The sequence below is a fragment of the Elephantulus edwardii genome, unplaced genomic scaffold, assembly GCF_000299155.1.
Source record: "Elephantulus edwardii isolate Elephantulus edwardi_28Jun2011 unplaced genomic scaffold, EleEdw1.0 scaffold00242, whole genome shotgun sequence".
Lineage (NCBI taxonomy): Eukaryota > Metazoa > Chordata > Mammalia > Macroscelidea > Macroscelididae > Elephantulus > Elephantulus edwardii.
The window spans coordinates 2,842,128-2,860,464 of NW_006399992.1; the positions used below are offsets into that span (position 1 = coordinate 2,842,128).

Sequence of the window (18,337 nt, forward strand, 5' to 3'; positions counted from 1 at the left end):
GTTACAGAGAGGCTTCAGGCCTTTTGTTCATAGGGTTGTTATGAGTCGTGCTCAACTCAAAGGCAATCAACAACAACAACAACATGTTCTAATTATTCATGGATTTTTACAGTTGTTTTTCATTTTAGGTTACATAGCATCAGAAAATGAAGAGTCTTCAAATGCAAGAAGGCAGCTCTGTTGTCTTTTTAATCTCTTTCCACCCGAGGACTTCATCTTTAGCTGATATAATTGGATATTTTCCCACAGCTATTCATGTAGTTTTCAAGTGCTTATTATTTTCATAAGCGGATGGTCAAGTCTGCTTTCTAGACTTAGTCTGAGACTTCCAATGCAACTTTTCCATGAAGGGTGACTTTACTGGTATTTAAAATACGGGTAGTATAGTTTCCAATATCACAGCAACATACAAATCACACTATATTACTACAAAATGACAGGACAGTCAAGCAGTGGCAAATTGTGTTACATATAAGAAATAAAGTAAGCAAAGGAAGATCAATTCAGAGATAGCTATCAATAATGTCAACAAACTTAAGAGACATGTAAGAGGAAACAAAGCTAAGTATATGGTATATTGACAAAGTAGAAAAAGCTGTTGTTGGTCTACCCAGTTTAAGAGCACCTATTGTTATCCTGTTGCTGTTGACAGGTGTCATCAAGTACAATCCATAGCAAGTCTACGAACAACAAATCTGAACCCTGTCCTATTCACTGCCATTCTTACATTTCCTGACACACTAAAGCCCACTGTGGCAGTCACTGTGTCATTCCACCAGATTGAGGGCCTTCTCTTTGGCTGACCATCTCTGCCTTGATGTCCTTACCCAAAGAATAGCTTCTCCTACCAACAAGTCAAGGTATGTGAGGCAAAGCTTTATCGTCTTTGCCTCTAAGAAGCACACTAGCTGCACTTTCTGCAAGACGTATTTGGTTTTTTGACAGTCCATGGGATGTTCAGTATTCCTCTCTAGCACAATTTGAAAGTATCAATTCGTCTTCTGTCATAGTCCTCAAGCTGATATAATTACTCCTCCATAAATTGGAGACTTCCTCAGTACAATATGACTCCTAATGTCCTAATCACTGGTATAAAGGGTGTTGATTGTGGATCCAGTTAAGATGAAGTTGATGACAGTTTCACTCACTCTTTTCTCCACCTACTCCAATATTGCATACAGACCCAGTGATTTTGCTTTCTTGACAATGATGAGATGCAATCTGAATTGAAGAGTGTGTTCACTGAGCTTAGGCAACAAGTGCTTCAAGTCCTTCTCACTTTCAGCAAGTAAGGTTGTGTCATCTGCAGGTTACCGACGAGTCTTCCTCCGTTTCTGACACCACATTCTTCTTCACAGAGTCTAGCTTCTCAAATAATTTGCTCAACACAGAGACTGAATAGGTATGGAGAGGAAAAAACACCACTTTTTTTGTTGTTGTTGCATTTCTTTCTTCATTGTAAACCATGTAGTGTTTCCTTGCTGTTTGCACAATAGCCTCTTGGTTTAGGTACAGGTTTCGCAGGAGCACAATTATGTGCTCTGAAATTCTCATTCTTCTCAATGTTAGCCATAACTTGTTATGATCCACACAGTCAAATGTTTTTGCATAGCTAATAAAGTATAGACATTCTTCCAGTATCCTAACTTTCAGCCAGGCTCCATCTGACATTAGCAAAGATATCCCAGATGCCATGGCCTCCTCTAAATCCTGCTTCAACTTCTGGCAGTGCCCTATCAAGCGGGTTTTAAAAAAAATGATCTTATGTAGTATTTTGCTTGTATGTGACAGTAGTTTCCACGTTCTTTAGGATCAAATAATTTCTTGGCAATGGGAACAAATATGTACTTCTTCCAATAATCTAGGCATAACAAATCAAAATCTTGTCTGTCTTATGTGATCTTCTCAATCTCCACCATTTTTACAATCCCACTGTTGCAGTCACTTTATCAATCCATCTTCTTGATGACATCCCTTCTTTCAATGGTCTTTTTCCATGAACTGGTGCATCCTCACATGTGTAAAATATGTGAACAAAAGCTTTGTCATCCTAAGGAGGCTCCTGAGCGGTTGCACTTCCTCCAAGATAGATTTGTTTGTTCTTTTGGCAATCCATGGAATATACAATATTCTTACTAAGATCACAATTCAAAGCCATCAATATTTCCTCATTTACTGTCCAACTTTCACATACATATAAACCAATTCAAAGTATCAGGTTGGGTCTGCCACACCTGTTATTAGACAGACACTCATGACACTTTAAACAGGTCCTTGCCCAACACATCTTTTGATTTCCTAACTTCTGGTACTATGATTGTTGATGGTGGTCCTAAGTAAAAGGAAGCTGCTACAACTTCAATCTGTTCTTTATCATGTTGCTACCTACAGGTTCAGTGGTGAAAATTTTTTTCTCTTGATGTTGAAGTCTAATCCATATTGAAAACTATGTTGTTGTTTTAAGGTTCTGTTGAGTTGACTATGACTCATATCAATTCTATAAACAATGGATCTGAACCCTGCTCTATCTTGTGCTTCATCATCTCTGAAATAATTGAGCAAGTTATTACAGTCACTGTATTAATACATCTCATTGATGGTCTTCCTTTCACTGACCCTCCACTCAGTAAGTGCTTTAAGTGTTCTTCATTTCCTGCAAGTAAGTTGTGTCAACTGTACATCACAGGCTGCTGATGAACATTCCTCCAATTCTGATGGTACATTCTTTTTCAAATAGTCCAGCAAATAGATTGAAAAAGCTGAAACAAAGGACCTTAACACATACCTTTCCTGATTCTTTTCTTTCATTTCTTATATTAGTTTGCATACAATCCCCTCCTCCCATATTTATCTATCCTAATTGTAAAGCAAGCAGTATCCCATTGTTCTGCCAGAATGATTACTTCTTGGTCCATGTACAGGTTTTACATGACCACAGTTAAGTGTCCTAAGATTCTCATTCTTCTCAATGTTATTCATAATTCATTAGGATATACACAGCCTAATATTTTTTGCAAAGTAAAAACAAAAACAGAAGAATATATCTTTCTGGTATTTTCTGCTTTTGCCCAGGGTCCCTCTGACATTGAAATGGTATCTCTTATACTAAATATAACATCAGTTTCTAGAAGATTCCTGTTGATGCACTGTTCTTGCCAGATGTACTGTTCCAGCCATTTTAAAATAATATTCAGAAAGATTTTGTGTGTAGTATAATGTTTAATAATTAAAATGTTCCAATTATTTCTACACTCTGATGGGTCATCATTTTTTTATTTATTAATTTTAATGAAAGTTTACAGAGACTTAGGGTTTCCATTCATTCACTGTTGCACTTGTCTCCTTGCCCACCCCCGCCCCTGCAATTCACACTTCTCTTTGAAAAGTAAAAGAAAAATTCGTTCATTGTTATACAATTCCTCCCCCCAAGTCTACTCCACTGTGCAGCCTTCATTCTGGACTCCTATCATGACAATACCTAATTATATACCCCTTTTAAACAGTTCTCTCCCTCATCTGCTTCAATGCAGTATACATCATTTATCCCCCCTTTCTCAGTCTCCCCTCAACCCCAATGTCAGTGCCACAACAGTGGCACTAAGCAATATCTGTCTTTTTGTGACTGAGATATTTCACTCAGCATAATGTCTTTCAGGGTCACTATTTTGTATATTTTATGAGTTCCTTGTTTTTCAATGCAGCATAGTATTCCATTGTGTGAACATAACACAGCTTCTCTATCCATTCATTTGTTGATGGGCACTTAGGTTGTTTCCAACTCCTTGCTATTATGAACAAAGCTGCAATAAACATGGGTGTGCATATATCTGCTTGGGTGGTGGTTATGGTTTCTTTAGAGTATATTCCCAGTAGTGGAAATGCTGGATCAAATGGCATTTCTATTTGCAACTTTTTGAGAAAGTGTCATACAGCCTTCCATAGTGGCTGCACCATTTTACACTCCCACCAATAGTGAATAAGCGTTCCAATATCTTCGCAACCTCGCCAGCATTTGATGTTTGCTGTTCTGTTAAATTTTGCTATTCTTACTCAGGTGAGACAGTATCTCATAGTTGGTTTGTGGTTCATCATTTTTAAAAGATGAGAACAAATACAGATCTCTTCCAGTCAGCTGACCAGGTAGTTGTCTTCCAAATATTTTAAAGGTTAACATAACTAAAATTTAGCTCATATTACCGCCAATCTTTTTCTTCTCAAAGTTCTCATCTGTGAGTATAGCACTACTTACTGCTCAGGCCAGAAATATGAATGGTTTCATATGTCATTATAATCAATTATCAAAGCTGACTTATTTTGTTTTGTAATCTCTCTCCGTCATTGAGACAACTCTAACGTTAGGCCAGTATCTTCTCCATACTACCTAACTGGTCATCCTAAATCCAATCTACTCTTTTCTTAATCTGTTTACATTTTACCTAGTGATATCTTCTACAACACTGCTCTGATAACTTTTCCTTACTAAAAAATGCATTCAATTATGTCTCATTACTCTTTAAATACAAGCTTCTTAAAATTAAAACTCAATAAAAGAGCTATAAATGTGTCTCCAGTCTTATCTCTTAATACTAATCAACTGCAAAGCCCCCCTCCATGTTAAGATATGCCACATATCAGTTCCACCAATCTGCTACTCTTTGCTTACCTCTGGTCATTTGTACAGGCAGTTTCTTATGCAAAAAATTCCTTCCTCAATGCTTATCTAGATAAATTACTACTCCTGCAAGTGTAAATGTTATTTCTTCTGGGTGACTGTAAAAGAATGCAGTATTTCTATTAGTTCATGCAATAAATATTTACTAAATGCCAACTGCTTGCCGTTGAATCAGAAGCAACTCATCCCTACAGTGGGTACTGAGAGGCAGTAAACAGCACATGCCCATCTTTCCTCCACAGAGCAGCTGGTGAATTTGAACCCTGTGCTTTTAGTATTACAGCACAGCTTCTTACCATTAGACCACCAGAGTGTCCATGCCAATTATGGATGGTGAAAATAGTTAACATTTTCCTTCCTAACTAAACATGGCAGGTTCAAGTCCACCCTGAGGCAGTCTGAGAGAAAGGCATGGCAATTTGCATCTGAAAAAAAAGCAGTCAATGAAAACCACAGAGATCCTCAAAAACTTTGAAAGAAAAATACTATTTGATCCAGCAATTGCACTCACAAGTCAAATTCACTGTTCTCAAGTTGGTTCTAATTCATGACCTCTCCATTGGATTTTGGGGGCTATAACTCTCAACACTGGAAGCAGGATTGGCATCCACTTCCTAAGTAGCATACCTCTGGAAACTGAATTTTGAGAAATGAAGATAGTTGTAGAAAGGCTTCAGGTCTTTTGTTCATAGGGCCGCTATGAGTCATAATCAACTCGATGGCAATCAGTAACAACAACTACAACAACAACAAATCTTAACAGGAGGAGAGCACTCATTTTTCTCCCTCACAGCCATTGATGGATTCAAACCACAATGTCTATTAAGTTACTAGTAGCACAATTCACTAGAGTATACCACCAGCGCTCCAAAGCAACCCCATTACTAAATAAATATCCTAAAGAAATAAGAGCAGCATGAGGAGACATGTACACGATTACTGCAGCACTACTTACAATAGTAAAGAGATGGAAAAAACTCAAGTGTCCAGCAAGCAAGGAATAAAGAAGCTATGGTACACTCACACAATGGAGTGCTATATAACACTGGGGGAAAAAAATAAAGAATGCGATCGACACTGCATAGCATGGATGCATATAAAGGACAATATGCTAAGCCAAATAAATCCATCACAAAAAGACAAATATTTTAAAATCATTCTTATATAAAAAAAGTAAAGAAAGGTTTACACACAGGGAAAAAAAATCACTTCTGAATGGTTAGCAGAAATGGGAAAGGGGGAAAAGGGTAAAAGTTAGTAAATATGTACATTTAAGTGGGGTAAAAGGAAAGGCGATATATAACAAGGGCATAATCAGTACAGTATCACTAAAAAATGGAAAGACACAGAGGATATACAAATATTAACAGAAATCAGAACTACCGTGAGGAAATGGGAAATGTCATTACATTGGGGGTACTGAAATTAATGTTACAGAAAAAAATGCACATGAACAGTTAAATGAAAACTGGATGTCTTTTGTAAACTTTCACTCAACTCACAATTTGTTTAAAAAAAAATCCAACTATTTTATCATACATTTTTTTCAAAATTACGGACCAAACCAAAAGCAAGAGAAAATCGGAGGATACACAGTTCTACTATCAGATATATGGCATTGCCCTGAGTCAAAGTCAACACTAGGGCAACTAGTTTTATGAGTCTTAAGTGCTTTGTTGTTGCTGGTTGTCATCAATGAATTCCAACGCATGATAAACCCCACGTGTGGACAGGAGAACTGTGTCATAGGGTCTTCAAGGCTGACTTTTCAAAAATAAACCATCAAACTTGTCTTCCAAGGTGCCTCAAAGTGGGTTCAAACCACCAACTTTTTAACCACTTAACTGTTCAAATAACCATGCTTAGATATATGTAGCAAACAATAAAATATGCACGATCTTTGCATTCCTGGCACAGCATTAATACTACTCAATTGTATTATCAAATTTAATTATTTTTTCCCTCCTGAGACTAGTTACCAGTATCAAGTATGAATGACAACCAATTTAACTATCATACTATTTTCATAAAACATAAAAATAATAGAACATTAAATATTTACTGAGCTCTTATCATGCAACAGGGAAAAGCCCATAGTCCAGAGACTAAGTGGAACTCTATTAACTTTTAAATATTTACTTTAGTGTTCATCTCAAAAAAAAAACCATAACAGATCAGGAGACTTTGGGTCAACTTTTTTCTTTGCGAATTACCTACCTAACATAAAACAAATCACTTACCAAGTCTGGTTTTTATCCTCATAAGTGTAATACTGCAAAGGTATTATCCTGTCATGCTCCCATGAGTTCAAGCTGACTCAAAGGCACTTAACAGAACATGGAATCTTTCACAGGATAATTTTATTTCTTGAGAAGATTCAAAATCTTACTTGTTCAAACAGAACAAGGAAACAGTCCAAGCTGTGAGTTTCTAAGCTATAGTAAAATGTATACTTTAATCCATTTAAGAAAATGCTGGTAACTTTGGTAATGTGGACAATGAGTTAAATGAAAGGGTATTATTACAGAGACTTTTCTGCCTGCCCAATCTTGCATCATTCTCAGAATCATTGCTATGTTGCAGTCACTGTGTCAGTGCGTCTCTTTAAAGGTTTCCTTTTTTTACAGATGCTCTATGGAGGAACTATTGCAATAGCAAAATTCACTCGTCTGAGGAGTCAATTTTATATGGTTTTATTGCTCACATAATGCAATGACATTTGCCACTCAGCTTTTAAATTAAAAGTGGAAAACTATCTAGGATACAGAGACTTTTACAGTAAACCCAGGACTAAATACAGTATTATTTGGAAAACAGATTGACAAAAACAATGAATTCTTTAAAAATAAATGAAACAGCACTAAAGTGAACTAAAGATTAGTCCCTTCTTCTCTTTTTCTCTGTCCCACCTGGCAATAGTATCGGCAAGAGTATCGGCACAGCAGTCACACACACTTCTAGTAATTTCACTCACTGGGCAAGAAGAGTAAAGACTGGCCATTGTTCCACTTGATCAATGTTAGACTAAAACCAACATTAGCCTAGCCTGCCCTCAACTACTCCATACAATCAGTGAACAGAAAATTGCATATACATCTCTGTCCTTTACAACATCCATCATAAGACAGCAAGCAAAAGACTACCAATTGCCAAACTAGCAAACTGCACAGCCCATTTGCACCACTCAGCTACAATCAACAACACTGGATCACAATGGTCAGATTCACAGCCTATTACAGGGATGGTACAAAGAAACTAGGCTAGGTTTCATTCCACTGAGCATGAGGTCACCATGCATTAGGGACCGAATTAACTGCCATTAACAATAAACATAGACAAAATATCCATAATGTGTTGGTAAATGAATATATTAATAAATATTGCATGTGTAACAACTATTTTTGGTAGCTTTTGGTTTAGTGGTAATACATTTCACAGCCAAGACAAAAGTATGCAAATTCAAATCCACCAGCTGTTGCACAATCTCTTCCCAGTTTACTGCCTCTGAAAATCTGCTGGAGGGTCAGCTATGAGTTGGTTCCAATTCGACAGTACACAACAACAACATGGAGAGCAGAGTACTTGACAGAAGGAGAGTCTTACTTTTTACTTTAAACAAGTCTGTACTATTTGCTTGTATATATAAACATGTGAGTTTTATGAAAATACTAAATGCCACTTGTCAATAAAGTTGCAAAGGTTGCAAAGGCAATACAGTTACAAAGTTACCAGAAATAAAATAACTTTATTAATTAAAATCTTTTTATTTTCATGTTACAACAAAGAACACCATATCACTGGTATTAAAGAAACTGAAGCACAGGGATGTTGATCTGGAAATGAAGCTAGTAAAATACATAAAATGAATATTTAAGAACTTCAAAAGCATGGATTCAGGATGCTGCAAAATTAAGCAGCCATTGTGTGAAAAACCAGAAAAAAAAACAGTGTAAACTGAGGTACACCTACCAGCTTCTGTGAAGAAAAACTAGTCTTCAAATCTTTTCTTGACTTACAATCAAGCAGTCTTACGGTCAAATTTTCTGGATCCTCCAATTTTATCAATAAGAAAACTAAACACTCTTCATAGCCAGAATGAAATACAATAACCAAGGTTCTACACTTCGTAAGAATTTGAGTCTAAGGAAATCCTGACAGGGATGCAGAGAACAGCATGAGCTAGAGGTCACTATTCAACATTTGCAGCATTAGCTGCAGAAAGGAAAGACAACAAATTGATCCCAATGAGGATGAATCTCTCTTTGCTTTGGACTTGCTACAGGGTAATCAAGCTTCAGACACAAAAATCCCCAGATGACTACTATAACCAACCCAGCTAGCTAAATTCCAATCGCAGACAGAGAAATCTAAGAAAAAATTCTTTCAAATAGTAAACATTTCTTAAATGTTTCTGTGTGTGTGTAATATATAAAAATATTTTTCTAAAAAAAACCCCAATTTTCTACTAACAGAAAGCTTTCTACTCTGTAAGACACAAACTGTTAATTCCAGAGGTTTTTTTTTTCTCAAACCATGAATGTCTGTACCCATAGGAAATTACATTTCCTTTATCTTGTACACTTGTCTACAGTCATTCTATTAATATACTTGTATTAATCTAATATGTATTTTAAAATTTTTAAGAAATAACTAATATAAACTCACAAACAGAAGACTATTTAGCAACTCCAATTTCAACAACATGAATTAATTATAATGAGAATTGTGATCAAATTCATCAATGACAGTAATCTTCGAGGTCTGTCCTAAGACCAACTGTGTAGGTAGGTAATCTTCAATTTATAAGGTCTTCAAACTGTAATGAATTACACTTAAAACAGCCCATATTTTTCCTTAGCATTAGCACATTAGCAATGTGTCCTACGTACACTCTACTGAAGGATATTTATGATTTATATAGAAATGTCTCTAACCCCCAATTATAAATATCAGATTTATAAAGATACTGATGATAAAAGGTAGTAATAATAAAAATCTTTTAAAAAGAGGAATTTAAGTGGAAAACAACTTATGATCATTATTGCAATGCAACCTCATCATCATCACAGGTAAGGGACTGCCTGATTCCAACTTGACTGAAAGAGATATAGGTAGTATTTTGTTTTTCTTTCCAAAATACTTTTAACAATCCCTCTGGACTGACCTCAGGAGCTCTTTCAGCAGCCCAACAGCAACTGTAATACCAGTATTCCTAGTCCATTTCTGAATCTCTACTTGAGAAAGAAGAATTGTTTGTTGATCCTTAATTGTGGAAGAAGGATGGACAATCTCCTTCTGTGCAATTAACTGCCTCGGAAAACCCGCCAGAGGAGTCAGCTATGGGTCAGTTCTGACTCCACAGTACATGACAAACATTAACAACATTCACCACATAATCATGGTGTCCATAAAGTGTCTAGTCACATTATTACTAAGATAACTAACACATGGATGATGTCTGCCTCCAAAGTGCCCACATTCTAGTAAAGACTATTAAGAAAATGGACAGGCTTGACTAAAGGCTGAAGTGATATTTGAGAAAATAAGCTAACACTCTAGAGAAAAAGAAGGAGAAGTTGGGAAACGTATGGAAGTGGTATAGCGAAACATATGCATAGACCTAAGAGTATGAAACAGCACACTTAGTTTCTTAGATAATTTTAGGAAGCTTGGTATTGGCAATGATATAATTATATACCATATTACATATCTCATATTGTCTCCTGCAGGTGATGAGAAACTATAAAATTATTAAACTGAAGAAATAAAAGCAGTACAGACAAGAGATAAGTGAGGCCAGTGATTTATGCAATCCAATTTAAAAATATAGAGAATAGAAACAAAATGAAACATTAATCAACAACAGTAAAGAACTACTGATATACTTACACGAATAAACCACAAACATCTTGAAAAGAACCTGACACAAAACAATGTATACTATATGCTCTGTGCATATATAAGTACAATCAGGCAAAACAACATTGATATTAAGTATTCAGAAAGATGAGCACCTCAAAAAGAAAGAATACACAAAAAGGGAAGAGCATGGAACTTTCTGAGATACAAAAAAAAATGTGTATCTTGAACAGGATGGTGGTTAGAAATATGAACATATGAAGAATCATTTAGCTGTGGATCTAAAATTTGTGTGCATTTTGTCACATGATAAGATTTTACATATGTTAAATACTATTGTATTTACAAACAGAAAGTTCATTACATATAAACATGGAAAGAATTTGGCTCACTTGCTTTAGACAAATCACAAGGAAAGACCAGCCACTAAAAAGATAACATGTCTGGGAGAGAGTTAGCAAAAATAAACACCTTCCATGAAATGGACTGACACAATTGCAGCTATAATACAGTCAAACACATCAATTACCATAAAGATTATGTGGAACTGTGAAATGTTTTGTTTTATTGTACATAAAGATGGTCACTATAAGAGCTGATTCAGTGTAAAATAACAATGACAACAAATTATACATCAAAACAAAACACCTCTATATAATCAATTAACATCTCTACAAGATTCTATAAAATCTCTGGAAGATGTTCAAGTACAAAAGTATAGCCTCTATCCTCCTTCAGGAAGCTTTACAGGCACTTTTTTTTAATATTAAAGCCTGTTAAAACAAAGTTCTCTTACTAAAGAGAACTAAAAAAAAAAAAACTACTGTATTTTCCTACATAATACTATTAACTTCATAGCAAGTTACTATTAACTTCATAGCAAGTACTGTTAAGGATTAATAAAGCATGAAAAGCCCTTAACATAATTTAAAATACAGTAACTTTTCTTGAAAAGGTTACTGTTACTATCAGTACTAATCTTAAGAGTCCTATATTGCTTTCAAAAATACTCTTTTTTACATATCAGAATAAAAGTATATAATGGCATTAAAATTTTCCCAACCTTGATTCTTGTAAATAAAAGCTAATCAGAATGCTCTAACAGAAACATCAAATTTACAAAAAGTTATTCTACAGAAAAACATTGAAGTAAATTTCTTTTATAATTGAAAGCAACATTTTAACAGAACTCAGGATCTAAATGGCAACATTTGCCTATCATTTTCTTACAGGGAAGTTGGTAGATTCAATCCTCTTGCCTATATAGGGTGGTAGAGCAACTCTCTACTATTGTTACAGAATGGTTGGTCACAATTTGGCAAACAAAATTCATTTGTGGAACTGCTTTCTTACAATGCACCTCTATCAGAATATATCTACTATGATAGAGTAAAGAGGAAACACTGAAACAATCAAGCAAATCTCTTATTGCACTTGATTTCTGGATAGTCAAACCAAACACCAGAGCTCTGGTCGTGTAGTCCACAGGGATTTGCGCAGTCAACCCCAAGGCCATGCCTCTCTAGTGGCTAAAATTCACAGAAGAAAGACAGGCAATCACTTCCCATACAATTTAGTCACAGAAACTCATCGGAGAGTCACCTACAAGTCTATTACAATTCAGTAGCAAGGGAAAGAAAATTCAAACATCACCCTAATTTTTCAACAAGTTAGAATATTACTTGTACACTTTAGTTAACTTCAACATTGTTATGGTGAAGTGTCATCGAGTAAAGTACAACTCATAGCAACCCTATGAACAAATAATCTGAACCCTGTTCTATGCTGTAACATGCTCACACTTCCTGACACATAAGAGCTCAGTGCAGCAGTCACACTGTCAATCGACCTGATTGACCCTCAACATAAATGAAGGAAAATTAAGAACTTTATTATCTGACAGCTTTACTAATACTGCTACCAAATCCAATAAATCCACTGTGCATTACAAAGCTGATTCATTGTATCCTAAGTCACTAATTGGCCTGAAGGCACTTAAAATATACACACAAAATTCTACTTTTTTACATTATATACCATTAACAAAGTAATCTACGTACCTAAATTTTGTTTTATTAACATCTCGCTGCAAGAATCTCATCCAAAATTAAATCAAACCTGCAAAAAGAACACATGTAAAGACCATTAATTTTTTCCTTAGGTATGAATGCAAATTTCAAACTGTTTTTCAGATATGAAATCTGAAAAAGATCAAGTAAAATATTTTAACAAACTATTGCTTTTTTGAAAAAAGAAAATCTATTCAAATAAGCAACTAATTATCCTTTTAAAACTTACATTAATTTGTTTTCATTAATTTAGTAGCATGTCAATGATGATAATTAAAAACAATGCTTTTTAGTAAAACACTCCTTTTTAGATCAATTTTTCTATTATGTAGGTATTAAAAATATGTCAGAAACTGAAAATAAAAATAATAGCATGGGATAGTATACAACTATACACGAATCATAATAATGATTATGATGGCACTTCATATTCAAACTAGGAAACCTGTCATCAAGTCGAAACCAACTCATAGCTGACACTCCAGCAGCTTTTAGAGGCTATAAATCAAATAGGAAGAGATTGCCCATCTTTCTTCTAGGGAGCAGTTGCTTATTTCAAGCCACTTACCTTTGGTTTGGCAGTGCAACTCCTTACCCTCTAGGTCACCAGAGCTCTCTAACATTTATTAAGTATGTAATAAATGTCAATCAACTCCTACCACCCCAAATCAAACCCAATGCCACTGAGTTAATTCCAACTGACAGCGACCTTATTAAACTGGTAAGAATCACCACATCCAGTTTCCGAGACAGTAATCTTTATGAAGAGATCAACAGCTGTCTGGTAGACTGGCTAATAAATTTGAACCTCTAAGCTTTTGGTTAGCAGCTAAGCATTTAACAACTTTGTCCTCAGAGCTCCTCTTAATAAATACGAGGCCCTGTGCTCTAAATAATGTTGTTGTTATAGTTATGTGCCATGGAGTCAGAACCAACCCATAGGTGATCTTCCAGCAGGTTTTCAGAGGCAGTAACTGCACAGGAGGAGATTGCCCATCCTTCTGCTGAGCAGCTGGTTGATTTGAACCTCTCGCCTTTGGGATTACAATGCAGATTCTTACCACTAGGACACCAGAGCTCACTAAGAATAGTATATATATTCTCACTTTACTCCTCACTTTAATCCTAAACAATGAGGTTCTCATTCTATCAATCAACTAAAAGATGTGCATGCCAAAATCTATCTACCTTGTTAATTTTATCACATTTCACAAACCTAGAAACTCAGCATTGTCCTAACCCGAACTGTCTGCATCTCCTTTTCTTGCCTAAAATAGGTCTTCTGAATGTTCTGTCTTCAAAGAAAACAAAAATAGTACCACTACTTCCTTCATTTTTTGGGGGGAGAGCTTATAACTGAATCTTTAAGTCTCATCCTGCACACTTATGGGTTTTCCACCTACTGTCACAGCCTTCACAATCTTTTGTTTAGATGCTGTTTTGTGGAAGCCTTAATAGCAGCCATTGTGGTCTTTTTAAGTGCTTGTTTAGCCTTTTTTACTTGCCTGGCAGCCCTGGTAACCTGTTCTTATTGAGTCTTTCTAACTTCACGCTTTTGATTCCTCTTGGCCATTTTATCAGCAAGAAATGCACCAGTGATGGCCTCTAGAATTTTGACTGCATGCCAGATTCTTTTCTTTTTCATTTCTTCCAATTGGCCCTTTTTGTGCTTTATTCTGTAAAAGACAGTCCAATTTCTTTACCATTGATTCCTTTGGAACGGAATGTTGACTCACATTTTGCATTAAGAAACTGGAACACCTTCTCGCTGGAGTAGCGCCTCCCATGCCTGGCTGTACCTTATAATCTCTGAAACTGCACAGCTGGACCTTGATGGCTGCAACTTCATGGAAACAGGGAAGAGGGCAAAGAGTGCCTTCTTCATTCTTAACTCTGCTCTTTTATGCATTATCTACTATCTTCCTTACCAAATGTACCTTTTCTATTTCCAGACTGTCAACTTAAATTTGTGCTTAACCAACTACATAAGTAACCATTTTATAGTCATTTTCATGACATGCCACATTTGTTTCCAGGTCTTCTATTTATCATCCCTAAAATCAGATCAAAATTACTTACCATAGAGTTCTTTAGCAAAACAATTCACATTGTCAATTTATCTTACAATATCAATTTATCTTACTATGCTCAACTACAGCATGCCCATTCATTCTATGTTTTTGCTACACCAGACAGTGAATAAGGATGACAGAAAATAATTGACTCTTTTGAGCTGTAGTGTTGGAGAAGAGCACTAAACATCCCATGGATGGCCAAGAGAACGAACAGACATATCTTGGAGAGGATGCAGCTGAAGTGTTCTTTGGAGGAAGGAATGATGAGACTTCACCTTACATACTTTGGGCATGTTGCTAAAAGGGGCTACTCCTTGGAGAAGGACATGATGCTGGGAAGAGTGGAGGGTTGGCAAAGGACAGGAAGACCCTAAACCAGGTGGACTGACATGGTGAATGCTGCAGTGGGCTCTTGTGTGTCAGGAAGTGTAAGGATGGCACAAGATATAACAGGGTTCAGATCTTTTGTTCATAGAGTAGCTATGAGTCATACCTTGACTCCACAGAACATAAAAACAACCCAAAAGCAGCAGAAGACACAGCTTTGCTTGCAGAAAATGAAGATGACTTGAAGGGCTTGCTGCAGATCAAAGACTACAGACTTCAGTACGTATTATACTTCAACAAGTCAATAGAAATCCTCACCACTGGACCAACAGGCATCACTGTGATAAATAGAAGATTAAAGTTGCCAACAATTTCATTCTACTTGGGTCCAAAATCAACACCTATGGCAAGAGCAGTCAAGAAATCAAAAGATGTGTTTGTACTGGGAAAATCTGCTGTCAAGGACCTCTGCAAAATGCTAAAAAGCAAGGATGTCAGTTTAAAAGCTCCAGTGACCTTGATCAACCATAGCATTTTCAATGGCTTCCTATGCAGAGGAGGGAGAAAACTGTTTAAAAGAGATATATGAAAAAAAAAAAAAGAGATATATGACTAGGTATTTCTGTCATCACAGGAGTCTAGAGCGAGGGCTACATGGTGGAGGGGACCTGGGGGAGGGTTTGTAAAACAATGAAAGAATCCTTTCTTTTACTTTTCCATAATTTTTGACTCATGTACTTATAACTTGTTAGTCAAATTTGTGTCTTCTAGGTTGCAACACCCCCATGATACATCTTCAAGGATATGAACATGTACGGCCAAGCACAATCAATAAGAGTGCATCTAAATTCCAAAAATCAATCTCCATAATAGTCTATGTGTTTCCTACTGCCAAAGGGGCCCTTTAGAGTAGTGAGAAATCTTCACCCTGAAACCCACAGAGTCCCTTTTCAGCAGGAAGTAGCTAAGAGAATACGCCATCCCCTTTTCCTTACAACTCAGGGTGAAGTCTCTCTCAGGGAGGAGTGATAGGGAATGGCAAAGGACACACCGACAAAGGAGATTAATCAGAACTGACTTTGACAAGCACTGTGGCAATTGGACAATTAAAACAGACATTCGGATGGTGGGAAAGAACAACAAACTGGGGAGGAGGGTAGAGAGAATGGTGCAGCAATGAAGGAGTGAAAACCCAAAATCCCTGTAAATGTTCATTAAAACTAATAAAATTTAATAATAAAAAAAAAGTTGGACAACTAATAAGAATGATGGAAAAATCACTGATGCCTTCAAAGTGTGGTGTTGGAAAAGAACACCAAATATCTCACAGGATTGTTAAAATAACAAGTCTGTCTTAGAAGAAGTGCAATCAAGGTGCTCGTTAGAGGCAAAGATGGTGAAACTTCATATCATATAGTTGGGTGTGTTGTCAGAAGGTACCAGTCCTTGGAAAAAGACATCATTCTGGGCAAGATGAGGTTAAGAGAAAGACAAAGACCCTCAACAAGATGGCTTGACCTAGTGTCTATTAACAATGGTCATGAGCACTACAGAAACATTGAAGATGACACATGACATGTCAAGGTTAAAATCAAATTTTCACAGAACTGTTATTAGATGAAGGTGACTCAACACCTAACAGTAGCCTCCCAAGACCTAAAGATATTTAGCCAACCCAGCATCATCAAGTTGATTCTGACTCACAGCAAATTGTTCTACAAAGTTTCCTAGGTTTGGTGTAGAATGTTGCTCTACTAACCAAATGACAAATCCATCAGCGGCTCTGCTACAGAAAGCTAGACAGTCTCATCTCATTAAGATTTACAGCCTCAGAAATGCAATGGAGGGTCAATGAGGCAGAATCAATTTCACGGCAGTGAGAGAATCCTTACGGAAACTGACATTTTTTCCCCTTGTGGATTTAACCACTCTACAACCAGTTTCTTCTACCACATTAAACTACTTTAATTCCTAAAACAGCCCTCATAGTCTCTCAGGCTCCATACCTTTACACATGCTATTTCTCCCACCTATAACTAAATTCTACCTTTAACTTTCATAACATCTTTTTACTAGTCCTTCAACATTTATCTCATTCCTGTAGAGCCTTTTTTTAAGCCTTTATATTGGATAAAGCTGTTTCTCAGATGCTGTAAACAAGTTATAGTTTATATAAACATTTTCCACTTTAGATTTTTCTGAACTTAGAGCGTAGACACAATGAAGACAAGAATTTCTCTCATTTCAGTACTCAAAATGGCAAGGGATTTGAGATTTGATGTGTCTCAAAAATGGGCTTGTTAGGTGTCGTTGTGTTAATGATAAAAATCCCAAATCTCACTGCTGTCAAGTATTCTGATTTAAAGAGATCCTATAGGACAGAACAGAATTGCCCCATCAGGCTTCCTCTAGGCTTTAATCTTTATAGAAGCACTCTACCACATCCTTCTCCCACCAATTTGTAGCTTGCCCATTAGAACCACCAACCCTTTGGTTGGACCTGACTGCTCAACCACTGTGTCACCATGGCTCTCCTTTACAGGATCAAGAAAATTATGCTGTTGTGGTCAGGTCCTGTTCTCTAGTAGAGTACAACCCATAATGATCCTATGAACAAAAGATCTGAATGCCGACCTAACCTCTCCCATCTTCACACTTTTGACACACTTGAGCCCACTGCAGCAGTCAGTGTGTCAATCCATCTGGTTAAGAGTATTCAAAAAATTCTATAATTTCCATATCCAACAGCATTACTTGATTAAATAACCACACCTATGTAAAAATACAACTTTTGTTGTTGTGCACCATCGAATGAGAACCGACTTATAGCTGACACCAGGTGAGATTGTTCATCCTTCTCTTGCGGAGCAGCTGGTCAATTCAAACCAGGTGCCATCAGGATGCTGTGCAGCTTCTCGCTACTAGGCCACCAGTGCATTAATTTGACAAATTAATACAAACATTTACTACTATTTCCACATTTACCATAAAAAAAAGATTATGGACTACAAATTTTATGACTAGTTCTTAGTTTAGCAGCAAGAATATATAGTTTTAGTACTAGTGGTGAAAATAATCTACAAAAGTGGTTCTCAAACTTTAGTTTGCAAAAGTCATTTTGAGGTCTTGTCATACAGTTTCTGATTCAGCAGGTGTAGACTGGAATATAAGAAATAACATTTCTAATAATCTCTTAAATGATGCTGATGATGTTAGTAATTTAGTGATCACACACTAAGAACCACACATCTAGAATTTTCTGCACAATGTCTAGAAGTTCTAATGGCCTTCTGCCATTCAAAGCTAACAATTCCTAACCCTCCAGAATTCTACTG

The 18,337-nt window shown here is 36.3% G+C and overlaps 1 protein-coding gene across 2 annotated transcripts in view; it reads right to left on the reverse strand.

Annotated features, from left to right (window-relative positions):
• ZNF644 (zinc finger protein 644) overlaps window positions 1-18,337 on the reverse strand; it is a 109,804-nt gene that overhangs the window by 77,293 nt on the left and 14,174 nt on the right. For both annotated transcript variants that reach the window (XM_006898958.1, XM_006898957.1), the window contains exon 2: window positions 12,592-12,649. In XM_006898958.1, coding sequence (XP_006899020.1) covers window positions 12,592-12,613 — 22 coding nt within the window. In that variant the 5' untranslated portion in view covers window positions 12,614-12,649. The remainder of the gene's footprint in view (window positions 1-12,591; window positions 12,650-18,337) is intronic.